Raw genomic sequence first — 27179 nt, forward strand, 5'->3', positions numbered from 1 at the left:
CTATCTTGTTTCCACAGAAACCCTCCTGGATGACTTCATGTTGACACACCCAATCTTCCTGGCATCGGACAGGTTCCAGCAGGTCCTACTCCAGCAGTATCCTTTACCTTCCCTTTCCTTCCTGGCCTAGCCTGGCCTGGGAGCCCCAATGTGTACACAGACACACACACACACCTGCACAACCTTCCCAGACATCCCCAGGAAGAATTGGGATGCAGGAAGACTCGGTCCGAGCACTCCCATCCGCCGTGCAAGGCGAGGGTGGCCCACTTCTGGTTTCCTGTCTGAGGGCTCGTTAGCGCCAAGATAATGCTTTTTTTGTTCAACGCCCCTACTTCGCTAGGCTAATATAAACAATGGCACTGAACTAGCCTTGACACCTATTTGGACATGGACAACATGTTTTTGTGCTTTAGAAAGGGCTTTCTTTTGTCTTTTGAAGCAACATGTTAAGTAGCCTAGCATATGATGTCCGCTATGTTAAAAGCAAGGGCTGTTTTTCATGGAACATGCACACAGTGTTCAATTGATCTAAAAGCTCTTGCAAATTAGCTGATTAAAATTCATATTCTTTATGAATATTGATATTTTCTACAGTATCAAAGCCATATTAGACTACTCAGTCAGGCCGACGCTCAATTTGAGTAAGATTATCCAGTGCTGTTGCTCGTAACTTGGCAGGAGAACTCGACCAAAGACTTAGGAACCAAAAACTCCTTAGTAACAACAACTCCACTGGCTCCCGTCTGCACCAAGCCAAGGAACAGTGTTTCTGTTTTGGCACCACCACAGGGGGTTCAGTAAAGTTGAGCAACATTCCCCGACACAGAGCTGGGATTTGGGTCGCAGTAGTAGTGCATTCATTGGCAATGAGCCACACTGCTACTTAACGTCTGCCTAGTGGCTAACTCTGTTTTCCATATTATTACACTACAGTGGACCAATAGATATTATATGAGGCTTCTGCTTATCTACAATTAACATATTTAGAGCAATGATATTATCCTGCCCATCTCTGGCTTTAGAATCTTCCTTTTTCCCCCCATTATGATGGCTTGCTTTTCCCCCGTTTATGATAGCTTGCTTTTTTGAGGGTGTATGTACTGTAAGTGAAGACATTCATCTTTAGTGATGAGACAGTATGTATTCCACCAGATATTATGTGTGCATTTGTGAGTCTGTCGGTGCATGTCTGTGTGTAAGGGATAGTGTCTATGTTTGTTAGTGTGGACGGACACTACACCCCCTTTTCTCCCAGAACCCCCGTTCAGTGTGTCTGACCTACATTCCATTACTGAAGACCCTGGCTGTTTGTGTGTGTTTAGAGGCCTGAGCGGCCCTCCAGACGACAATGGGCGTCTCGACGGAGACTGCAACACAAAGGTCTGCTGGGAAAGACCGTCCACATGCCTCGCTGCCCTTAATGCAGCTTGTCTGGGCCCTAGTGGGACGCCCCAATGTGTGTGTGTGTGGGGGGGGGGTGTTCTTGCAAATGATCAATGATCCAGCCTGTTCTACACCGTACCTCTTAACCCTCTCCTCCTCCCTCCTGCTGTCTTTCTCTCCCACCCTTTAGTTTTCTCCGCTCCCTCAGTCTCTCCATCCACACCTCTTCCTCAGTCTCTCCATCCACACCTCTCCCTCAGTCTCTCCATCCACACCTCTCCCTCAGTCTCTCGCTGGCCCTAATCCAACCTAATCAGATCTTTTGTTGTGGAAACACGTTTGGCTTCCTTCTGGAAATGAAAACAAAAGCTACCTCCCCTTCCATTAGGAACACAGAGAATTCCACCCGTTACTTCACTCTCCCTGAGTAACTCATCCCAGAGTTTCACACACAACCTTCACACACACTCAAAAGACACACACACTACACTACACTCGTAGTGGCTGAGCGATCAAAGCCCAGAACCCTGGCTATGTTGAAGAGCTCTGGAGGGACTCCAAGCCATTGTGGAGGCTGGGGCCAAACTCCCACACCAGCAATAGAACACAACCCAATAGAACAGAACAGAGAGAACAAGATACAGCTGGCCTTAGGGTTAGGTTGCTGTTGCTGGAGCTGGGAGAAGCAGGTGAACAGGGGATCATAGATATAGAATTACTAGATCTGGAATGTCATCCAAGGCATTGGTATATACTGTTCAGTGTGTGAGTTTGTAGGTCACAGGCCTGTGGGGGACTTGGATTGTGGTCTTAAATATTGGAGGGTGTCAGGGATAGTCCCTTAAATTTAGCCATGGAGTCAGGTGGGTAGTCCCTTTTTATATTTAGAATAGGATGTCAGGTTTCCCATGCGTGTGTGCATGCGTGCGCACGTATGACTACTCTTTAGTGGGTCCAACATAGACACATTATGGTATACCTCAAGTCACAGAATGAAAATATCCCAATATCACACTAATTCTGGTGGAAAGACTGTGCTGCACTGTGCAGAGCTCTTCAAACTCTTTACTGCTCTATTTGCTAAGATGCTCTCCTCTCCCCCTCTCCTCCTGCTGTGCTGTGGCTGGGAGCTGGAGGGAAGAGGAGAGTGTGTGTGTGTGTGGGCGATGGATGGATGGGTGTGTCTGTGAGAGCCTTCACCACACAGCTCTCTGCTCTGCTCTGGCTAAGCTGTAATTACTAGTTGCTTGTTTGACTCTCTGAACACTACTGAAATACTGTGTTTTTCCATCTGCGTGTCAGGTGACCATGGCTCTACAGCTGTGAGTTTCTACAGGGTGTTTTTGAGTGTCTGCATGTGTTTGTGTGTGTGGTAACTTAATGTGTGCCTTCTGTCAGTGTGGTGTGTGCGTGAAGGTATTTGCAACCGATGTTGTGCAACTATGATGGAATTATAAAGAGCGTGTCCTTTGTGGTAGTATGACGTAAATCATTTTGTTATGTGTGTGTAGTAAACAAGTACTAGAAAATAGCTTTCTCCAAATGATTCCTCCATATCTTCCATGGTCTCTCCAACTTCAATATCAATATCCTAATGACAGTCATTAGTAGATATTCTCTCTCTGTCTCTGTGGCGTTTCTCCTTGACTCTGGGTTCAGATTTGGTGTTGAGGGGAAGGCAGGGGAGGGCTGGCCCAGCTGGGACGGGGCAGAGAGGAAGCAGGCTGTGCTGAGTGTTGCCTTCCGCTACCTGGACACATACAGAGAACTGCTGCAGGAAGAGGGCGACAGGTCCAACAGCTTCCCCAAGGTACTGGTCCAGCACACACACACAGAACACACACACATGCACATACGGGCGCACATACGGGCGCACATACACACAGAAACACCACACCACACACTGGCACACACAACCGCCATCCTGAAGGACAATGGCGTGAGATCTAACTACTCGTCAGTGTTAAACACACAAATTACAAGCACACACACACACACCTGCTATTCCATCCAAGCAGCCTGGCACCAAGGCAGTGTGCTGTGGTGTTCTCTCTGGGTGGGAGCTGTGTGTGGAGTGTTGATTCTGGCAGCAGCCTGTTAGGGCCCCCAGGTTGTCATGGCGACAGAACTGACTCCGCTGAACACACCTTGAGAAATGAGGCTTTTGGCCACCTTTCCTTCTATATTCACATTAATAACACATCTCTGTCGGTTTCTTTCACACAGACCCCTTGGCCTCTACCACTGCTCTGTTCTGTCTCTACTGTCGTCTACCTATCTCTCTGTAGGAGAGCTCTCCTTTCTCTCAGAATACTGTAGATGCAGTCTGTCAGCACATCTTGTGACAAACTGCAACTGCCCACGCAGTGCTGGTAGACACAAATGAACACACTCAGACCGAGGCACAAAGTGCACTCCCTCTCTGAAAGTCATTTCTCTCCTCTGCTTCAGGAGCTATATCTGTGTGCAGTCCAAGAACTCAGTCAGTTCCCTGAGCTCGTGGAAGACGTGCTAAAGCTTCAGCGCTGGACCGAGATCCTCCAATGCCCGTAAGTCACATATCCACCCCAGCCAGATACACACGCAAGCACGCACGTACACACACACACACACACACACACACCGAGCCCACAGCCCCTTCTGTTAGCACCAGCCTGCTAGGAACAGCTTTTCTGGTATTCCGGGGCTGTGAAAGGCATTGCAGCTGGATGTTGCTGTGTCGCTCCTCTTGGTTTAGTCAAAGCCTTTATCGCACAAGTTTTAATAATCACTGTTAATTAGTGTAATAGGTTGTTTTAATGGCCTTGGTTTCTCCTATAGCCTACTAGCTCACACTGGCTTCTCTTGCACTGTAACTATTTTGGTGCCTTCCCCTATAAATAAGACTAGGAGTTTACCCTGACCTTGTAAGGAAGAACCACGGCCCTTATTAATTACAATCAACTTACTTACAGGCGACGGTACATACAGACCTTTGGATCCATCCCACCGTAGCACACAAGTCATCACACCCAATTACAAACTAGATGTCCTTGAAAGGATGCATAGGCTGACAGACTGTCTACTGTGTTTTCCTAAGCAGCTCAGAGGAGGACAAGGAGATTCGGAAGAAGCAGGTCCGTCCTCTTTTCCGCCACTTCCGCCGCATCGATGCCTGTCTGCAGCCCAGAGAGGCCTTCCGGGGCTCAGATGAGAGTGAGTAAGACAGGATGTGATGCAAAACACATCATACTGTGACACTTTCTGTATTATAAAAGTTCTATATCTTGAAAACGTCATTGCTCACTTGCAAAACATTTTGAGACTGTATCAAAAGTGGACTAATGAACAAAATACAAAAAGATAGTTTTTGAGTGGTATTTTTCTTTAAGGTCTTCAGATGCAGGCCAACAGATTGTAACAGATATATGAGGATATGGGACAGATTCTGTACACACTAGAGCCATGTGGGTGAAGTTAAAAAGGCTGTGTGTGTTCAGTCTTTTGCAGGGTGTACACACCGGACCACTCGTACGTGACGATCCGCAGCCGTCTGTCGTGCCGCGTGGGGGAGATCCTGGCGCTAGTCAGGGAGAAGCTGCTGTACAGCGAAGACCAGCCAACCCAACCTGGCAACCTGCTGCTGGTGGCTGTCACCTCCGCCGGGGGTAGGACCACACACTTACACAGAGATACACACCGATACTGGATACATTAAACCTATGATTACTTCTCGCTATGCCTACTTTTGATTTGAGTTCCATCTGCAGAAAAAAACCACAGCAACAACTAAAACACCCAATCAGAAAAAGCAAGCTTTGACATGATTGTTTGAACAGCGATGCTTACATCCACAAATGAGGTTTAGATTTAAATCTACAAATGACTACCCACCACTGCTTGGAGCTAAGCTGCCAAACTGACTTGTCTAGATGGAGATGAAAACAGTTTGATGTTCTGGTGTGTCTCTGTGTGCTTTTTGTTATGTGTTGCTGGTATCTCTACTTAATCCATTGCGTATGTGCTGATGTGTGGGCTCATCTATGTTGTTGTGTTCTCAGAGAAGGCCGCATTCCGGCCTAGCGACGAGGCAGTCTTCACCACCCTGGGAGTCAACACTCACCTGTTTGCCTGCGAGCCCTCCGAGCTGGAAAGCCTGGTGAGTCACCACTAAACAATGGAGAGGAACGAAAAGCCCTGGCTGGGAGCCATTTTGGATTGCACTAAACAACTTTGTTTACATTTGATTCATTATTGTTCTCATAAAGTTACCAATAGAAGAAAAAAATAGAAGAAAAAAAGAAGATAAGGAGATGAAACAATGAAGGGCGCTTTAGTCCAAAGCTTCTCTGGTAAGACTCCTTACATTTTTTTGTTTCTCTTTAGCTTCCCTTACCTGAGGAGATCCACTGGTCGCCTGGTGACAGCAAACTCCATGACATGAGTGCTGAGGAGGTAGCCACTCAGCTTGTGGTGTTCGACTGGGAGCTCTTCAGCTGCGTGCACGAGGTCAGTTATTAGTGGAGCTGATAGTATGGGCCTCTGCCAAATAATTGCAAAAAAAAAGTGTTCTCAATGATAAGGACTTATGCTGTGTGTGGTCTACCTACATTTTAGATTCTATAGACTTATTGTACGTTTCTTCGTTTGTATGTCCAGGTGGAGTTTGTGTGCTATGTGTTCCACGGCGAGCAGGCTCGCTGGCGCCCCCTCAACCTTGAGCTGGTACTGCAGCGATGCAGCGAGGTGCAGCATTGGGTCGCCACCGAGATCCTGCAATGCCAGTCGCTGCCCAAGAGGGTGCAGCTCCTCCGCAAGTTCATCAAGATCGCAGCTCTGTGAGTTCTGGGTGTCTGTCAGTCCTATTGAATCGTATTACAACTAGGTGTGCTACATTGATGATATGCGTTTAATGGTGTGTTAGGCCACAGTAATAGTTTAGAATAAGTAGTGTTATTATTTGGTCATCCCTAACAGTGTGGTTTATGGTGAAGTGTGTTATTGTCTAGTCTTGTCTAACGTGTGTGTGTGTGTGCTCCAGGTGTAAGCAGCAGCAGGACCTGCTGTCCTTCCTAGCTGTTGTTCTGGGGCTGGACAACCCTGCAGTCAGCCGCCTTCGCCTCACCTGGGAGGTAAGACACAAACACACACACACCAGTGGAGGCTGCTAAGGGGAGGACGGCTCATAATAATGGCTGGAATGGAGCGAATGGAATGGCATGTATTTGATACCATTCCACTGATTGTGCTCCTGCCATTACCATGAGCCCGTCCTCCCCTATTAAGGTGCCACCAACCTCCTGTGGTACACACCCCTCCACGCACACGCAGTCAACATGCACATAAGTCTGACACGTCAGCGAACACACTGGCGTAGGGATTTGTTTATAACTCCGGGGACTATTTGTCTGTGGTTTGTGGCAGGGCCTCCCTGGGAAGTTCAGGAAGCAGTTCCAGCAGTTTGAGAGCATTGCGGTGAGTGGCTGTTCGGGGTCTCCAAGAGGACAGTTAAGGAGGTCCCTATAATATGGGCTTACTGTATATCAGGGTTGGGCTCAGTTCCATTTCAGTCAGTCAAGAATTATAAAAGAGGTCTTTTGACCTCAAAAAGTAAATTACCCCAATCAGGATGTGGCTATGGGTTCATTTATTAGGCACATTTAGTGAGGGGTGAGTGAGTGAACATGTTGTTGTTTTTCAGGATCCATCCAGGAACCACAAGTCGTACAGAGACCTGATGGGCAGCCTCAGACCCCCTCTCATCCCCTTCACACCACTGCTGCTCAAAGGTGAGACACAGACATGCACACACATACACTATACACACAGCAAGTAAATACACACAAACACATTAATTCTCTCTCTACACTACCCAAATGCATATGTTCATCGCCACAAAGATACATCTTTACTAATACAAAACACACACACCCCATTCACACAGGCTGCCATTGGCTCAAACTACAGACTAAATAAGTGACGCCGGGCCGCTACTCAAGGCCTCTCTCTGGTCATGGACACACACACAAACCACAGCTGAGGAAACGCTACACTGTGTTTGTGTGTGGTGCTGAAAACAGGGGCACAAACCTCTACAACCCCCCTCAAACACACACACTCACTTTACCCCCCAGATGTTGTCCAGATGTGAGCTCATAACATCTCTCTCAGACACACACAAACACGATGCTGTGTAGTGTGATTAGAAGGCAGCCTTTGAGCCCCGCCTTGCTAATTAACACCCATAGTTACTCTCTCCATCCCCCTCAACCCTAGCCTGGGTACCAGTCTCATTAGCTAACATGCCACTCCTTATCATTTGGAATGGCAGTGGAATGTTAGCTGAAGAGAATGGTACTCAGGCTACCTCAACCCTGCACACACACAGAGAGCTCAGTGTGGAGTCTCCCTGCTGGGCATCATGCAGACACACACACACACACTGCACAGTATGCTGTCTCCCTGCTGGGCAACACAAGTATGCGACGATCATACTCGCTTCATTCTAGATGTAGCCGATGCTGGAGTCTACATGTAACATATTTATACATCCTCTTGAGGAATTAATAAAGACTGCTGTACATTCAGTCATCCACTTACATATACAGACAGACAAAGACATCAGCATATTCATACACACATGCAACATGAACACACACTTGAGACACACACATCGGCATTGAGGCACTTCATAACCTACCGCTCCAATTTAACAACAGAAGTCCCTCATTATCGAAGAAAATACATTTTTCTCTCTCCTCGCTTTCATTTCCTTTCTCTCCCACTCTCACACCCTTTTAACTCAGCATGGGACCCTGTCTATCAACATAACCAGGTGGCATTCATTTATCTGCTTTGAGAACACACACCTCCACAGGTGGTCAGCTCCATAATGAGCTCTACCCCCTTCCTCCTTCCACCCTGACCTCCCTCCCTCCCTCCCTCCGCCACGTGTCCTGCTTTGAGTGTCAACTATTGTTTTTCTTTTTTACTCCATTCCTCCCTCTTTCAAATCTAATAATTTCAAGGCAAGGGAATTCTCATATTTCTTTTGATTAACAAAGAATTGGATCAACCAAATATCACTACCATTATTATATAGGCTAGCTGTATTCATCACTGTGATAATAGATTGGTTACACATACAATATACACTACCGTTCAAAAGTTTGGGGTCACTTAGACATTTCCTTGCCCATTTTTTAAATAACATCAAATTGATAAGAAAAACAGTGTAGACATTAACCTGTAGCTCAGTTGGTAGAGCATGGCGCTTGCAACGCCAGGGTTGTGGGTTCGTTTCCCACGGGGGGCCAGTATGAAATGTATGCACTCACTAACTGTAAGTTGCTCTGGATAAGAGCGTCTGCTAAATGACTAAAAATGTAAATGGCTATTGTAGCTGGAAACGGCTGATTTTTAATGGAATATCTACATAGGCATACAGAAGCCCATTATCAGCAACCATCAGTCCTGTGTTCCAATGGCACATTGTGTTTGCTAATCCAAGTTTATGATTTTAAAAGGCTAATTGATCATTAGAAAACCCTTTTGCAATTATGTTAGCACAGCTGAAAACTGTTGTGCTGATTTAAAGAAGCAATAAAACTGGCCTTCTTGAGACTAGTTGAGTATCTGGAGCATCAGCAATTGTGGGTTCGATTATAGGATCAAAATGGCCAGAAACAAATAACTTTCTTCTGAAACTCGTCAGTCTATTCTTGTTCTGAGAAATGAAGGCTATTCCATGTGAGAAATTGCCAAGACACTGAAGATCTCGTACAACGCTGGGTACTACTCCCTTCACAGAACAGCGCAAACTGGGTCTAACCAGAATAGAAAGAGGAGTGGGAGGCCCCGGTGCACAACTGAGCAAGAGGACAAATACATTATAGTAGGGGAGGGAATGGCCGGCAGGGATGTAGCTCAGTTGGTAGAGCATGGCGTTTGCAACGCCAGGGTTGTGGGTTCGTTTCCCACGGGGGGGCCAGTATGAAAAAATAAATGTATTTACTCGCTAACTGTAAGTCGCTCTGGATAAGAGCGTCTGCTAAATTACTTAAATGTAAATACACTGTATTTCTGGTCAATTTGATGTTTTTTTTATATTTTTATTACGGTAGTGTATACATTATTCTACACCATAATACTGTGTGTGAAATGTACTTGCTGTGTGGTATGTTACACTTGTGTGTGCTTGTCTCACTCTCTCGCTCTCTCTCTCTTTCGTACTCTCTCTGTCCATTTCTCCTCCCCCTTGGGTGTAAAAGCTTCCCTTTGTCATATCTCTTGTCAATGTCACTTAGACACCAAAAACATGTGTGGAATGTTTTATATCTGAAAGCTGTGTATACCTGACTCTGACTCTAAGATAAATTCAATCTAACATTGTAGTATTTTATGCAGTTGTTATCCCCAATGGTCAAATAGAATCACAGAATGGTTTGGGGTACTGTAATATAATAATGTGGCTCAGTTGATAGAGCATGGTGCCAGGGATGTGGGTTAGATTCCCACGGGGGACCAACATTTTTTACAGTATCCACTCATTACTGTAAGTCGCTTTGGATAAGAGCGTCTGCTAAATGACTAAAATGTTAATGTAAAATAATAATATATGCCGTTTAGCAGAGGCTTTTATCCAAAGCAACTTACAGTCATGTGTGCGTAACTTATTTACGTTTAGGTGGTCCCGGGAATCAAATCCATTATCCTGGTGTTGCAGTTACTATGCTCTACCAACTGAGCTACAGACGACCATAAACTTAAACAAGACAAACATACAAGACAATGTACATACTGTAAAAACCAACTCCAATGGCTACCAGGTTGACTCCTTTCAAAGCTAGATGCTTCCACTTTTTCATAATAGGACCATAGAGAATGATAGAGGACTCATCTTTGTATCTGTCCCATTATAGCGTCTGTGAGCGCACGGGCACCGCCATTGAGGCCATCTCCATTTTGTAGTAGTCAATTTTCTTCTTGTACTACTTCTATGAGTTGGTAAACAAACTGAAAGGGTCTATACTGCCACCTGGTGTTGTTTGAACAGATATATATAGCCAAGGTTGGCGATTTACTGCCACCTGCAGTTATGGAATGTTTGCACACTAGTATAATTAATTGGCTCATCCCTACTGATGACATGGATAGAATTATGTGATCCTACCTTAAAGGGATAGTTCACCCAAAGTATGAAATAACACATTGGTTTCCTTACCCTGTGTAAGCAGTCTATGGACAAGGTACAGTAACCCAAAGGAAGTCCCACCTAGTTGACTACAAAAGGGTGAAAGTCCTCAATGGCGCTGCCCATGCTAAAACAGGCTTTTGGGCACTAGAGTACTCTATCATTCTCTATGGATAGGACACATAACTGCTGGCTAGCAGGTTAATAACAACCATACTGCATAATCATTGCTATATGTATTGCTGAATGTTTCTTAATGGTGCAACACATAGGATTTTTTTTACATTTCTGCATCAGAAAATGTCCATAATATATCTGCAGTAATAGTGGAATGATTGTGTTTCACAGTATAACATACCCGCCAGCGTTGTGATTGGCTGTGATATTCGTCTATTGATTTCTCCTGCAGGAGCGGCATCTGTTGTCAAAATGGGAAAGCTGATTTAGACTTTTTGGCTGTGTTATCTAGTGGAAACCAGGTCATGTAGAAATCACTCCGTCATGTCCTGGTTACTAATATTCTACACTGTTCGCTCAATTTCAGTTTGGGAAAACAAGCACTGAATACTATAGGGAATCATTGTACCATCTAAATCGCTGTGAAATATATTTTCAATAACAAAAATATAGTTTTTACAGCTGTTTGAAGCTGGTAGACCAACACCAAAAGTAAAAGACTCAAGCTCAATGGGCTAAGGGGGAGATTTGTTTGGAATGCAGCCTATTGCTGTTGCAATTCACCTAGCTTCCAAATAGGGGAGAAATTCTGAGAAATGCTAGTACAACCTCATATCCTTCTCTGTCATATTTCACTCTGACCTGGGTGGCAAGGTGAAGCATTTTCAAAATGTTATGGATGTTATGTTATAGCAGGAGTGTATTACTGTGTGTGACCTGACAGCTCAGTGAGAGCTTCCTGGTACCAGGCTCCCTGGTTCAGAACGATAGCCTTTGGCCGTCTGTCTCCGTGGTTAAATAACTAACTGTTCAAGCAGGCGTGTGTGTGTGTTGAAGAGGAAGGTGCATCTGACTTATTTCTGTGTGTGGGTGGTGGTGGGGGAGTGAGGGAGGAAGATGCATATGCTTGCTGTGTGTGTGTGCGTGCGTACGAGATTGCATGCATGTGTGTGTGATAGAGAGTTGGTTAGCAAAGTGCATCTGCTGTGTGTGTTTAAATATGTGTGTCGGTTTGGAAGAGAAGGTGTGCCTGCTGTCCAGTGTACAGCACATCAAGCTCCGCTCACAGCATCTTAGTCCAGAGGTGAAAAAGGTTACATTAGCGTATCGCTTCACCTCCTCCCTCCCTCCACCATACACCCTCCCTCCCCAGGTCGAGCGCCATCGGCAGCATTCAGAACATTCCTCCTGACTGGGGGTAGCGTCTCGATTTAAACATGCCCCCCCTTCACCCAGCACCCGCAAATTCCAGTTCCTATTGAGGGATCACGGATTGTAACTCTTTGGTTTGTCTCTCTCGCCTTCTCTCTCTCTCGGTCCTACCTTTTCTCCGTCTGTGGGCTAAAGCACCGGTAGACGAGGGCAGCCACTGGGGCGAGTGTCGACGAGCCATTACATAACTGTTCCCTGCCTTCACTGTGTGTTTACCTTTCTTTATCTCTCTCTCTATCCCTGTCTCTCTTGTTCTCTTTCTCTCCCTCTCTTTCTTCTCTCTCTCAGACCTGACCTTCCTCCACGAGAGCTGCAAGTCGTTTCATGGGGAGCTGGTCAATTTTGAGAAGATGGTGAGTATACTTTCAGCCATTGACAGAATAGCCAAAGAAATACAAGTATTTTCTATTCGGCACAATCAGCGCGATTCCCTGGTCAACCAGTTACCACCCCTGAATTGCCTGAGTACTGTCTTACTACACATGTACTAAGGACACGTGTCTCCTCTCTCTTCCAGCATAAAGTTGCAGAGATGGTGAGGAGCATCAGGCGGTACAGGAGCTCTCAACTAGGTAAGCATTCATGGCCACACCCCCCTCCACAGGCACACCTGTCTGTGAAGAATAGTCTTGAAGGAGCAGAGCTCCACCCTGCCGTCTGTTTAGAACAGCATAGCCCTCTGGGCCGTTCAATCACACAACTGCCATTCACTACCACTACACACACACACACACATACAGGCATGCTCAACACATAATGATATTACTGTCTGACAAACCGCCTTGCGTGCTAACCACTCCATTACGTTGAGGTAAACACTTTAACATTATCATTCATTACATAGCCTAGTGTTCATAAACACCCAATAACATTATATCAGCACACAGAGTACAGCTCAAAACCCGGTGATATGGTTATCACACAACCTAGCATGTTAAATATCATTATTACATAGCATGACATGCTAAACACTCAAGAATGTCACTATCATTGTTACATAACATATCTCACAGCCTGGTCCACTATTTTTAGAGCCAGCATCCCCAAGAGTCGGTGTAATTCATTTGTATCGTGCTAGTGCACTACTCAGAGATGTTTCACAATCCGTGCCTTACACTCATTAGTTTGAGTAAAGCAAATCCAGCTAACGCTGTTACGCAATCAACACACACAAGAGATGACTGACATAAGACACTACGCAAAGACGCTCAATAACCCAGTAGAACATTGTCCATCACCACCCTCACAGCACATCAGCAACTTGTCATACCTACATACAATACAACATATAGAGGTTTATACCGGCTGAAGATTCTTCACTTGTACAAGCATATTATATGCAGAAAGATACTAATCAGCTAATCTAGATATTTAATATATCTGAATATTCCTCATGATAACACTACTGACACAGTGCACTGGCTAATGACAAACACCACACAATGTTAAACACCGCTAAAATAACATGGTGCTGTAGCTTATGTTATTTTAGTGCTACATTGACATTGATTAAAGCATTGTTGGGTTTGAAGCTTACAATAAAGGCATTTCACTGTACTTGTGTACATGACATTAAAACTAGAAACATGAGACCAGAGCCAAGCCTCACGGCATCCATCATACCATGACCTTAAACATTGCATAATGTTGCCTAAGCCAGGGTTAATGTTTTTTTGTTGTATTTCACTTTAGATCTAGTTACACAACTTCTGTCTATTAGATGACAAGTTCATTCACCTGGCTTCCAAGGCTTAAGCTCTTTTGTGATGTAAAGGACACAAACAAGACTTGACGGAACTGTGGTGTGTAGAACCTGAAGTTGAATAGCTTCTACCTGAAAGCAGCAAAATAGGGTTTATTTTCACTGGGTTTCTCAAAATTGGGTTTATTTTTCACCCTGAAATATTCCATAGCCTTCATTCAGGATACTCAGACCTGTTACAGGAAGTACTGAAACCCTTTTTAGAGCTGTATTATATTGTACACAGTGCTATGATGAATCTGTGCTTAGATGCGTAAATCCTAGAGGGCTTAGTTATGGCGGTACATTGTCTGAGATTACCACTGTACCCTAATGGACTGTATGGAATGTATCACAAAGTGCCTCGTTGGATGACCACGGGGGTCTCTCTTTTGAATTACCCCCTCAACTCTATCCCTCTCTTTTTCATAATCTCTCCTTCTCCCCATCTCTTTTCCTCCCTCCCTCTCTCTATCTCTCTCTGTCCACCTGAGTGACTTTGCCAATGGTCATTTAATTCCATTAAGTATAGGTTACTTCTGCTTAGCGAGCTAGAGCACACAGGGAGACATTTAACCCTGTGTTCTCCAACAGGTATAGGCTACAGTTGGGCATAAACCACGTTCACAAACCCATTGAAAACCCCCCAAAGGGAATCGCTTCAAAATGTCCCTCTGGGTTTAGGAGTAAATGGCCATCTAATCCTATAGATTGCTGTTGGGGTGGTGATGGTGGCACAGAGGAGGATGACGACGCATCCAGGGAGGATTTGCTGCGCCCTGAATGGGAAAGGACAATTTGTGGCTATTGATAGCCTCTCTGATAAAAGGAGTGTTTTGCTGTTGGTTAGAACTGAATCAAACCAGTTTCTTTGCCTGCTGCATTGTGTGGGCTCGTCGTGAGCGGATGCTGCTGCGATCCTCTAGTTAGGTCAAGTGGAAATAGTGGGGTGTCTGCTGCCGCCAGGTGGTGAGATTAGGACATTGCACGCCACAGCAGCCTCTGGGTGTTACACTGCCATCTAGCGCAGGGATCATCAACTAGATTCAACCGCGGGCCTTTTTTTTTCTTGAGCGAATGGTCGGGGGCCGGAACATAATTACAAATAATATGTAGACTGCAAATTGACCGCAATGACCAAAACATAATCATTTCAAACTTTGCCTACATTTGAAAACGATCACGTGCTTCTCTATTATGAGTGGGAATACATGTGCATTAATTTTTTAAATTAAAATCACTTGGAGCTGATTTCCTGATGTTTTTACAGACTTTTATGTCCCCCAATAAATAAATAATAATAATATACACAACCAGTCAAAAGTTTGGACACACCTACTCATTGAAGAGTTCTTAATTTTTACTATTTTTTTACATTGTGGAATAATATTGAAGACATCAAAACTATGAAATAACACATATGGAATTATGTAGTAACCAAAAAAGTGTTAAACTAATCTAAATATATTTTATGTGAGATTCTTCAAATAGCTACCCTTTGTCTTGATGACAGCTTTGCACACTCTTGGCATTCTCTCAACCAGCTTCATGAGGTAGTCCCCTGGAATGCATTTCATGTGCCTTCTTAAAAGTTAATTTGTGTAATTTCTTTCCTTCATGCGTTTGAGCCAATTAGTTGTGATGTGACAAGGTAGGGGGGGCTGTAGACTGCAAATTGACCGCAATGACCAAAACATAATCATTTCAAACTTTGCCTACATTTGAAAACGATCACGTGCTTTCTCTATTATGAGTGGGAATACATGTGCATTAATTTTTTTAATTAAAATCACTTGGAGCTGATTTCCTGATGTTTTTACAGACTTTTATGTCCCCCAATAAATAAATAATAATAATATACACAACCAGTCAAAAGTTTGGACACACCTACTCATTGAAGAGTTCTTAATTTTTACTATTTTTTTACATTGTGGAATAATATTGAAGACATCAAAACTATGAAATAACACATATGGAATTATGTAGTAACCAAAAAAGTGTTAAACTAATCTAAATATATTTTATGTGAGATTCTTCAAATAGCCACCCTTTGTCTTGATGACAGCTTTGCACACTCTTGGCATTCTCTCAACCAGCTTCATGAGGTAGTCCTATTTGGTAAAATACCAAGTCTATATTATGGCAAGAACAGCTCAAATAAGCAAAGAGAAACGACAGTCCATCATTACTTTAAGTTCAGTCAATACGGAACATTTCAAGAACTTTAAACGTTTCTTCAAGTGCAGTCGCAAAAACCATCAAGCGCTATGATGAAACTGGCTCTCATGAGGACCACCACAGGAATGGAAGACCCAGGGCTACCTCTGCTGCAGAGGATAAGTTAATTAGAGTTACCAGCCTCAGAAATTGCAGCCCAAATAAATGCTTCAGAGTTCAAGTCACAGACACATCTCAACATCAACTGTTCAGAGGGGACTGTGTGAATCAGGCCTTCATGGTCGAATTGCTGCAAAGAAACCACTACTAAAAGGACACTGATAATAAGAAGAGACCTGCTTGGGTCAAGAAACACGAGCAATGGACATTAGATAGGTGGAAATGTGTCCTTTGGTCTGGAGTCCAAATTTGAGATTTTTGGTTCCAACCGCCGTGTCTTTGTGAGACGCGGTGTGGGTGAACGGATGATCTGCGCATGTGTACCTCCCGAGTGGCGCAGTGGTCTAAGGCACTGCATCGCAGTGCTAGCTGTGCCACTAGAGATCCTGGTTCGAATCCAGATTCTGTTGTAGCCGCCTTGACCGGGAGACCCAAGGGGCGGCGCACAATTGGCCCAGCGTCGTCCAGGGTAGGGGAGGGAATGGCCGGCAGGGATATAGCTCAGTTGGTAGAGCATGGCGTTTGCAACGCCAGGGTTGTGGGTTCGATTCCCACGGGGGGCCAGTATGAAAAATAACAAATAACAAAATGTATGCACTTACAGTTAGTAAGTCGCTCTGGATAAGAGTAAACTGTAAATGTAAAATGTAGTTCCCACCGTAAAGCATGGGGGAGGAGGTGTTATGGTGTGGGGGTGCTTTGCTGGTGACACTTAATGTGATTTATTTACAATTCAAGGCACACTTAACCAGCATGGCTACCACAGCATTCTGCAGCGACACACTGGTTTGGGCTTAGTGGGACTATCATTTGTTTTTCAACAGGACAATGACCCAACGCACCTCCAGGCTGTGTAAGGGCTATTTTACCAAGAAGGAGAGTGATTGAGTGCTGCATCAGATGACTTGGCCTCCACAATCCCCCGACCTCAACCCAATTGAGATGGTTTGGGATGAGTCGGACAGGCAAAGTGAAGGAAAAGCAGCCAACAAGTGCTAAGCATATGTGGGAACTCATTCAAGACTGTTGGAAAAGCATTCCAGGTGAAGCTGGTTGAGAGAATGCCAAGTGTGCAAAGCTGTCATCAAGGCAAAGGGTGGCTATTTTAAGAATCTCAAATATAAAATATATTTTGATTTGTTAACACTGTTTTTGGTTACTACATGATTCCATATGTGTTATTTCATAGTTTTGATGTCTTCACTATTATTCTACAATGTAGAAAATAGTAAAAATAAAGAAAAACCCTTGAATGAGTAGGTGTGTCCAAACTTTTGACTGGGACTGTATATATTTGACCCACGGGCAGCCAGTTGGGGAACCCTGATCTAGTGGGGTGAATAGAATCACTGCATAAATGATTTAGTTGGGGTATGTTTAACTAATGAACTGACCTCTCTCTTGTAGCTCTGGATGCGGAGCCTTCCCCCTCTCACCTCCAGACCAAGGCCTACGTTCGCCAGCTGCAGGTCATCGACAATCAGAACCTGCTCTTTGAAATGTCCTGCAAGCTGGAGCCCAAAGACATGTGAGAGAAAGCTTGCATGAGTGGGAGAGGGACGAGAAAGAGGGAGATCGCCCCCCCCCCTTCTCCACTGCAACTCTCTTCAATGCCCTCAACTCTGATTGGACAAATCAGCTAGCCATCTTTGTAACCTTGCCCCCCTCCCGGCCTGCTTGTCACAAGCCACCGCTGATTTTGTGTATAATACTCAGACTGCTGGAAACGGCTGAGAAAAATGACTGGAACTCTTTTCTTTGAAGCCTTGTGCGTGTGACTTTGAGCGTGTTTATGTGTGAGGAGGGCAGGAGGTTTCAGGACTGACTTGAGTAGCAGATTGGACAGCCATTTTGTACAGAAGATGAGGATGGATGAATAGTAAGCTTTTGTTTGATTTGTTTTTGTTTCCCCAACACCAAGTCATGCTTCTGCTTTCACGTCCAAGTGAAGCCTGTCCAGTTTGCACTGCCACCAAACACCCTTCCCCAACTGAACCTTTCTGAACTTACCCAAACCAGGATGGTTAGCCCAAATGGGGAAAGGCCGGCTTTGTTTTACTAGACCAGTTGAACTGAAGTCTTTGACATTTGACCCCCAGACAGACAGTATTCCTGCTATTGTCCCACCTTTTCTCTGTGAACTACTCATACGTGAGACAATCTAACCCCGTGACCTCTAACCTAACTCTTGACACCTCCCCTCTAGCCAACATGGGCACTTACCACCGACAGCCCTCAGCGAGTCAGCGACAGTTGGATAATAGAAAATATACTCCTATACTAGTACCTCTGGGCTAAAATTAACCCAGAGTTTATACCTCTGAACAAAAGCTTCCACGTGACACAAGAAGACGTGGTATTCCGGGTGATGGTGGAATGAAAAGTCTCTGAACCCCATGATGTGCTGCAGGCTTATTGACTCCCCACATCAAAGAGCTCTCTCATTGGTTGAGTCAGTTGTTGATTGACAGCTCTTGATAATCCCACCCTTTGGGGGGTTCAGACTGAGGCCTCAGGTTCACCATCACAAGACAAGCCCTTCTTTATGTACAGATGATGGCAGGCCAACATATTTGTATCAACAAAGCACTTTTGCCTGACCTCAGGGCACATTTCAATGAGGATAAATACAGCATGAGAATTGTTTGTGATTATATAAAATGTTCAGTATAGTTCAGTTCAATATAATTTGTATTGCTATTTAACAAAGCCATTGTCGCAGAACTCTCAACAAAAGAACCAAGGCCCGTTTTATTCGATAGGCATGGTACCATCATCATGGCCACTTGTACTGCACCATAGTTTCTAATATGCTGATTGATTCATTAATGGAGTTGAACAACTGGACCCAGTGACGCTGACACCACTTGTTTGCCTGCGACTCTCTCAGGATCCCTGGGTCACGACCTTCGCGGAGGGCTGCCTGGCAATGCCTGTACGATAAAGCTGTAATGTAAATATTCTACATGTAAATAGCTAAATAATATGGAGACTCTATTTTATGTAAGATGCAAGGAGATTATTTTATTTGTTTTGTAAATCTGAGAACGGGTGTAAATGGAGACAGAAATGGAGTCTGCTACTGTAGTTGAGGTGAATTGATGAATTGTACAGCATATTTCTTCTGTTTTTTGGTTTTCTTAAGCGAGACTGGGTGGGCTGGGGTGGGGCATCTTGACTCGCGTGGGGTTTTGTTTTTGTACAGAAGTCAGTGTTTACAGTCATCTCTCCTGAAACTCAGATGTGTCATTAGACGTGGCCCAAGGTTATATCTGAGCAGTTGTATCAAACCCACCCTTAACCCCTAGGCAATGTGTAGATCTGGGAGAATTGGATAGGTGGTAATGTGGTAATACCTCCACCTTGCCCTGTGATGGGCTAGATGGAATATTCACTATATTGCTAACACCTATTACCTGTTTAGGAGGTAGGGGCTGAGGGTCTGGGAGTCGATCTGCTCCTTTTTACCATGGGGAGGCCCTTCTCTCTGGCCTCAGTTACTACGCACCTAAATAAAGCCTCTTCTGATGACACCTGCGTGCTGTTGGTTTATTCTGTAATTTAACCTTGGCTACTGCCTCTTTTCTCAATTTACACTTAAAACATATCAGTATTGGCTCACAGAGCCACCACACACATACAGAGCAGGGGTTTAGAAAATCACTTTTTATCCTATTCAAATTGATCAGTTACTCCAACTAATTTAACTAACTTAATTGAGGTAAACATTTTTTAGATGAAAACTGAAAATGCGAATATAGGTAGCATTGACTTGCATTGGATTTGTGCCACAAATGCTAGAAAGTTAGCATTTGATACAGTGGCCGGGTAAACAGAACCAAAGCATGGTTACACCTTGTCCATAAACTGCTTACAGGGTAAGTAAACCAATACGACAGAGGGCTTTCAATTTTGTGCAGATATGGGATATACATTTTAAAATGAATTATAAATATTGTCCTATCATGATGGAACGGTCCACAACCCTATACCCTAGACACCCACCTGAGCGACCCATACACTAAGGAGAAGTCCTTATGTTTTATAGACCTACTGCAAGTAGCCATATGCAGCCAAGACAGAAAGGTAAATGCAGTCAGAGACCCACTAAAGCAGCACCGCCCCCTCGAGATTCTGAGCCTGCCTGGCAGGGTCGGTCTTACAAAGCCAAAGCCCCCTGATGGGTGTTGCATAACACAATACATTTTTAAGAGCTGCTAATGAGAACCTTGACGACCTTGTACCCAGCCGGTGGGAATTCAGGTGGGGTGCCCCCACCCAGGTAGGCAGTGCTGGCAACACTGGCTGCAGTAACCCATGGGGAGGGGGCAAATTATTGTGGCCCTTGTGGCACAAAATAATCAAATGTCTGACTGCACAGAGATGCTTGGGAAAATGGTCACAACAGGGGACCAATGTGTGTTTCAGGGGAATAGGATGTATCTGAGCTCCATCAGCTAGGGCTTGACATTGGTTAGTCAAATCTCCCCTTTCTTGCTAAATTTTGCATGCCTCTCAAACCGCTACAATTGTATATGCATTTGCACATCAAGTCCTTTCTTGAGTTGGGCTCGGATGGAACAACTGTTGAACATCTGAGCTTGTGTATGTATCCCACATCTGTTGCTATGGAGTAATGATGTTAAGGACAATATAGGATGAATCACAATAATTGTTTGCCAAAATAATAATATCTTGCCAAAAATGTAATGTTTGTAATGGCAATCCTGGTTATAGGTAACAATCCTTAGCATGAACTGCCTACATTATTACGCATATTATTTGTTAATTGTGGAAATAAATTAAGATATGCAAGATTCTTTGGGCGGTTGATCTTTTCAAAGGATGGGTCCCAATCTCTCAAAGGCCCTAGGATCCTAGGAACCCAACTTGGGATGGGGTGAGGTTTTAGCAGGTGCAATAGTGGAGAACAATTGGAGGTTTGCCCAGTAGCAATGCAAATATCAAGGTACAGCTATATGGACACGCAATCATTATGGTACTTTTTAATGGTAAGTTTACAAATATTTTACGGTTTTAAATACCTCAATGGACCGTAAAGTAAATTCCACTACAAACTATCACCCTCATGCACTTAAGGAAATCACGAATATCATGGATATATTGGAATGAGTGGATATACAGAGGCTTAAATATCCTGACCTAGTGAGATATACCTGGCGGAGGCTCAATCAAGCTAGTCGTCTTGATGACTTTCTTATGTCATTCTCGCTGGCACCAAAAGTTTAAAAAGTGTTGATAGGGGACAGAACGCGGTCGGACCATCAAAAAATTGGCATATACATTACTCTTGCAGAATTTCCACGTGGGAGAGGATATTGGAAATGTAATCAAAGCCTATTGGATGATACCCTTTTAACTAGGACAGAATAATTTATAACGGACTTTTTCCGACATAACATAGGTACAACAGATCCCCTTATTGTATGGGACACTTTTAAATGTGCCTTTAGAGGAAATGAAATGTAATACTCATCTTTAAAACTAAAACAATTTAGGTACAAAGAGTACATATTAACAAAGGAAATAGGACTAACAGTACAGATAGATAGGGATAAAAACTGTACCATAGAAGCACAGAATAAGTTAAAGGAAAAACAAAAATAAATGGAGGAACTTATTCAAGAAAGATCAAGTGTAATACAATGAGGGAAAAAAGTATTTGATCCCCTGCTGATTTTGTACGTTTGCCCACTGACAAAGACATGATCAGTCTACAATTTTTTAATGGTAGGTTTATTTGAACAGTGAGAGACAGAATAACAAACAAAAAATCCAGAAAAACGCATGTCAAAAATGTTATAAATTGATTTGCATTTTAATGAGGGAAATAAGTATTTGACCCCTCTGCAAAACATGACTTAGTACTTGGTGGCAAAACCCTTGTTGGCATTCACAGAGGTCAGACGTTTCTTGTAGTTTGCCACCAGGTTTGCACATATCTCAGGAGGGTTTCGAGGCTGACGTTTGGCAACTCCAACCTTCAGCTCCCTCCACAGATTTTCTATGGGATTAAGGTCTGGAGACTGGCTAGGCCACTCCAGGACCTTAATGTGCTTCTTCTTGAGCCACTCCTTTGTTGCCTTGGCCAAGTGTTTTGGGTCATTGTCATGCTGGAATACCCATCCACGACCCATTTTCAATGCCCTGGCTGAGGGAAGGAGGTTCTCACCCAAGATTTGATGGTACATGGCCCCGTCCATCGCCCCTTTGATGCGGTGAAGTTGTCCTGTCCCCTTAGCAGAAAAACACCCCAAAAGCATAATGTTTTCACCTCCATGTTTGACGGTGGGGATGGTGTTCTTGGGGTCATAGGCAGCATTCCTCCTCCTCCAAACACGGCGAGTTGAGTTGATGCCAAAGAGCTCGATTTTGGTCTCATCTGACCACAACACTTTCACCCAGTTCTCCTCTGAATCATTCAGATGTTCATTGGCAAACTTCAGATGGGCCTGTATATGTGCTTTCCTGAGCAGGGGGACCTTGCGGGCGCTGCAGGATTTCAGTCCTTCACGGCGTAGTGTGTTACCAATTGTTTTCTTGGTGACTATGGTCCCAGCTGCCTTGAGATCATTGACAAGATCCTCCCGTGTAGTTCTGGGCTGATTCCTCACCGTTCTCATGATCATTGCAACTCCATGAGGTGAGATCTTGCATGGAGCCCCAGGCTGAGGGAGATTGGCAGTTATTTTGTGTTTCTTCCATTTGCAAATAATCGCACCAACTGTTGTCACCTTCTCACCAAGCTGCTTGGCGATGGTCTTGTATCCCATTCCAGCCTTGTGTAGGTCTACAATCTTGTCCCTGACATCCTTGGAGAGCTCTTTGGTCTTGGCCATGGTGGAGAGTTTGGAATCTGATTGATTGATTGCTTCTGTGGACAGGTGTCTTTTATACAGGTAACAAGCTGAGATTAGGAGCACTCCCTTTAAGAGTGTGCTCCTAATTTCAGCTCGTCACCTGTATAAAAGACACCTGGGAGCCAGAAATGTTTCTGATTGAGAGGGTGTCAAATACTTATTTCCCTCATTAAAATGCAAATAAATTTATAACATTTTTGACATGCATTTTTCTGGATTTTTTTGTTGTTATTCTGTCTCTCACTGTTCAAATAAACCTACCATTAAAATGATAGACTGATCATTTCTTTGTCAGTGGGCAAACGTACAAAATCAGCAGGGGATCAAATACTTTTTTCCCTCACTGTATATTATCAAAATAAAGCGAACTGGATGGAATATGGGGGAAAATGCACCAAATTATTTTTTAATCTTCAACATAGAAATGCTACCAAAAATAATTTACAAATGGAGTCAGCCATGATTCACCAAACAATATTTTGAAAGAGGAAGCAAAGTACTTCAAGCATATGTTTCCTCCATCTCCACTAACCAAAATTAATTGTATGGATTTTTTTCTATTAATAATGTTAAATTAACAGCTGTACAGAAATAATCATGTGAAGGCCAAATTACAGAGGAACTTCTTTATGCAATTAAAGCCTTTAAGTCCGGGAAAACCCCAGGGCTGGATGGCATACCAGTTGAGGTATACCAAACCTTTTTCAATGTACTCAGAGGACCGTTATTAGCATATTTTAACCACTCCTATATAAATGGTAGATTATCAGATACTTAACAAGGAGGTCTGATTTCATTACTACTGAAACAGGACCCAAGTGGTAAATATAAAGATCCAGTCAAAAAAAAAATTTGGGGAGGCCCCTTACACTTCAGTGTTGTGATGCAAGAATTCTGGCAAAGTGCATAGAATTAAAAGGTATTGTTGGATATTATCAATCCTAATCAGACAGGTTTATTACATGGATGATACATTGGAGATAATATAAGTAATACAGGGACTGGAAACAGGCTTTTGAAAAGGCGCAGCAGTCTAAGGCACTGCATTGCATTGCTAGAGGCGTCACTACAGACCCAGGTTCGATTCCAGGCTGTATCACAACCGGCCGTGATCGGGAGTCCCATAGGGCGGAGCACAATTGGCCCAGCATCATCCGGGTTAGGGGAGGGTTTGGCCAGGGGGGGGCTTTACTTGGCTCAACGCGCTCTAGCGACTCCTTGTGGCAGGCCGGGCACCTGTTGGCTGACCTCGTCGTCAAGTGAACAGTGTTTCCTCCGACACATTGGTGCGGCTGGCGGGCGGGTGTTAAGAAGCACGGTTTGGCGGGTCATGTTTCGGAGGACGCATGACTCAACCTTCGCCTCCCGAGCCCATTGGGGAGTTGTAGCGATGAGACAAATTTGAAAAAGGGGGTAAAATACACACAAAAATATATTCACAATTTGGATCCCTCCACAGCCTCATAGAGGATCTAGATACTTTTTCTAACCTCTCTGTATTACAACCAAATTATGATAAGTGTACTATATTATGTATTGGATCACTAAAAATTACAACTTTTACATTACCATGTAGTTTACCAATAAAATGGTCTGACGGTGATGTGGACATACTCGGTATTCATATCCCAAAATAAATAATATCACTATAATACATTTTAATAGAAAGTTAGTACAAATAGATAAGCTCTTGATACCATGGAAAGGAAAATACCTGTCTATTTGTGGAAAAATCACCCCGATTAACTCTTTAGTCATATCTCAGTTGACCTATTTGATTATGGCCTTGCCAACACCTAGCGACCTGTTTTTTAAATTATATGAGCAAAACATTTCATTTTATTTGGAACGGCAAGCCAGACAATATTAAACAGGCCTATTTATATAATGAATATGAATTCGGAGGGCAGAAATGATTAAATATTAAATAATTAGACCTCTCACTAAAGGCTTCAGTCATACAAAAGTTATACTTAAATCTGAACTGGTTCTCTAGCAGATTAGTAAAAATGTCTCAAGAATAGTCTTTTCCCCTTTATTCAGATTACAATCTCTCACTTTCGGTTATTTGAAAATGAAATAATCTCCAAAATATCAAAATTTTTAAAACAAGCCATAGAAAGTTGGTTGCAATTTCAGCTTAATCCACGAGAAAAGGCAGAACAAATAATACAACAAATATTATGGTTAAACTCAAATATACTAATTGATTTTTGAGTGGGAGATTTAAAAAAATACACTGCTCAAAAAAATAAAGGGAACACTTAAACAACACAATGTAACTCCAAGTCAATCACACTTCTGTGAAATCAAACTGTCCACTTAGGAAGCAACACTGATTGACAATAAATGTCACATGCTGTTGTGCAAATGGAATAGACAACATGTGGAAATTATAGGCAATTAGCAAGACACCCCCAATAAAGGACTGGTTTTGCAGGTGGTGACCACAGAACACTTCTCAGTTCCTATGCTTCCTGGCTGATGTTTTGGTAACTTTTGAATGCTGGCGGTGCTTTCACTCTAGTGGTAGCATGAGACGGAGTCTACAACCCACACAAGTGGCTCAGGTAGTGCAGCTCATCCAGGATGGCACATCAATGCGAGCTGTGGCAATAAGGTTTGCTGTGTCTGTCAGCGTAGTGTCCAGAGCATGGAGGCGCTACCAGGAGACAGGCCAGTACATCAGGAGACGTGGAGGAGGCCGTAGGAGGGCAACAACCCAGCAGCAGGACTGCTACCTCCGCCTTTGTGCAAGGAGGAGCAGGAGGAGCACTGCCAGAGCCCTGCAAAATGACCTCCAGCAGGCCACAAATGTGCATGTGTCTGCTCAAACGGTCAGAAACAGACTCCATGAGGGTGGTATGAGGGCCCGACGTCCACAGGTGGGGGTTGTGCTTACAGCCCAACACCGTGCAGGACGTTTGGCATTTGCCAGAGAACACCAAGATTGGCAAATTTGCCACTGGCGCCCTGTGCTCTTCACAGATGAAATCAGGTTCACACTGAGCACATGTGACAGACGTGACAGAGTCTGGAGACGCCGTGGAGAACGTTCTGCTGCCTGCAACATCCTCCAGCATGACCGGTTTGGCGGTGGGTCAGTCATGGTGTGGGGTGGCATTTCTTTGGGGGGCCGCACAGCCCTCCATGTGCTCGCCAGAGGTAGCCTGACTGCCATTAGGTACCGAAATGAGATCCTCAGACCCCTTGTGAGACCATATGCTGGTGCGGTTGGCCCTGGGTTCCTCCTAATGCAAGACAACGCTAGACCTCATGTGGCTGGAGTGTGTCAGCAGTTCCTGCAAGAGGAAGGCATTGATGCTATGGACTGGCCCGCCCGTTCCCCAGACCTGAATCCAATTGAGCACATCTGGGACATCATGTCTCGCTCCATCCACCAACGCCACGTTGCACCACAGACTGTCCAGGAGTTGGCGGATGCTTTAGTCCAGGTCTGGGAGGAGATCCCTCAGGAGACCATCTGCCACCTCATCAGGAGCATGCCCAGGCGTTGTAGGGAGGTCATACAGGCACGTGGAGGCCACACACACTACTGAGCCTCATTTTGACTTGTTTTAAGGACATTATATCAAAGTTGGATCAGCCTGTAGTGTGGTTTTCCACTTAAATTTTGAGGGTGACTCCAAATCCAGACCTCCATGGGTTGATCAATTTGATTTCCATTGATAATTTTTGTGTGATTTTGTTGTCAGCACATTCAACTATGTAAAGAAAAAAGTATTTAATAAGATTATTTTTATTCATTCAGATCTAGGATGTGTTATTTTAGTGTTCCCTTTATTTTTTTGAGCAGTGTAGTATAATCCTTGTAAATGACATCATAAATAGGACTGGTGGAGTTGTCACACATGCAGCTAACAAAACTATATGGAAATGTCTGCCCTACCCCAAATTACAGCAAACTAATTGCAGCATTACTGCAAAAATGGAAAAGGCAAGTGCGAAGGGGGAAAAAGTAAGGAACTTGTCTGTCGGCCCTGCATTAAAGACCCACTCCAGGGTTTTTCCTTATTTTTACATTGTAGAATAATAGTGAAGACATCAACACTATGAAATAACACATGGAAAGTGTTCAACAAATCAAAATATATTTTATATTTGAGATTCTTGGAAGTAGCCACCCTTTGCCTTGATGACAGCTTTGCACACTCTTGGCATTCTCTCAACCAGCTTCACCTGAAATGCTTTTCTAACAGTCTTGAAGGAGTTCCCACATATGCTGAGCACTTGTTGGCTGCTTGTCATTCAC

General features: G+C 43.9%; 1 protein-coding gene across 2 annotated transcripts in view; it reads left to right on the forward strand.

The window, feature by feature from the left end:
* LOC121569468 (rap guanine nucleotide exchange factor-like 1) overlaps positions 1-19556 on the forward strand; it is a 34661-nt gene extending 15105 nt beyond the window's left edge. The window contains exons 2-15 of one of the 2 annotated variants that reach the window (XM_041880446.2): positions 18-96; positions 3046-3196; positions 3838-3935; positions 4466-4581; positions 4866-5033; positions 5427-5524; positions 5752-5874; positions 6025-6203; positions 6407-6497; positions 6790-6840; positions 7067-7154; positions 12236-12300; positions 12465-12519; positions 17433-19556. In XM_041880446.2, coding sequence (XP_041736380.2) covers positions 18-96; positions 3046-3196; positions 3838-3935; positions 4466-4581; positions 4866-5033; positions 5427-5524; positions 5752-5874; positions 6025-6203; positions 6407-6497; positions 6790-6840; positions 7067-7154; positions 12236-12300; positions 12465-12519; positions 17433-17557 — 1487 coding nt within the window. In that variant the 3' untranslated portion in view covers positions 17558-19556. The remainder of the gene's footprint in view (positions 1-17; positions 97-3045; positions 3197-3837; positions 3936-4465; positions 4582-4865; positions 5034-5426; positions 5525-5751; positions 5875-6024; positions 6204-6406; positions 6498-6789; positions 6841-7066; positions 7155-12235; positions 12301-12464; positions 12520-17432) is intronic. The other variant, XM_041880447.2, reaches the window with a different exon arrangement.
* Positions 19557-27179: the final 7623 nt, after the last annotated feature.

Source organism: Coregonus clupeaformis, chromosome 35 (assembly GCF_020615455.1).
Source record: "Coregonus clupeaformis isolate EN_2021a chromosome 35, ASM2061545v1, whole genome shotgun sequence".
In the NCBI taxonomy this organism is placed as follows: Eukaryota; Metazoa; Chordata; class Actinopteri; order Salmoniformes; family Salmonidae; genus Coregonus; species Coregonus clupeaformis.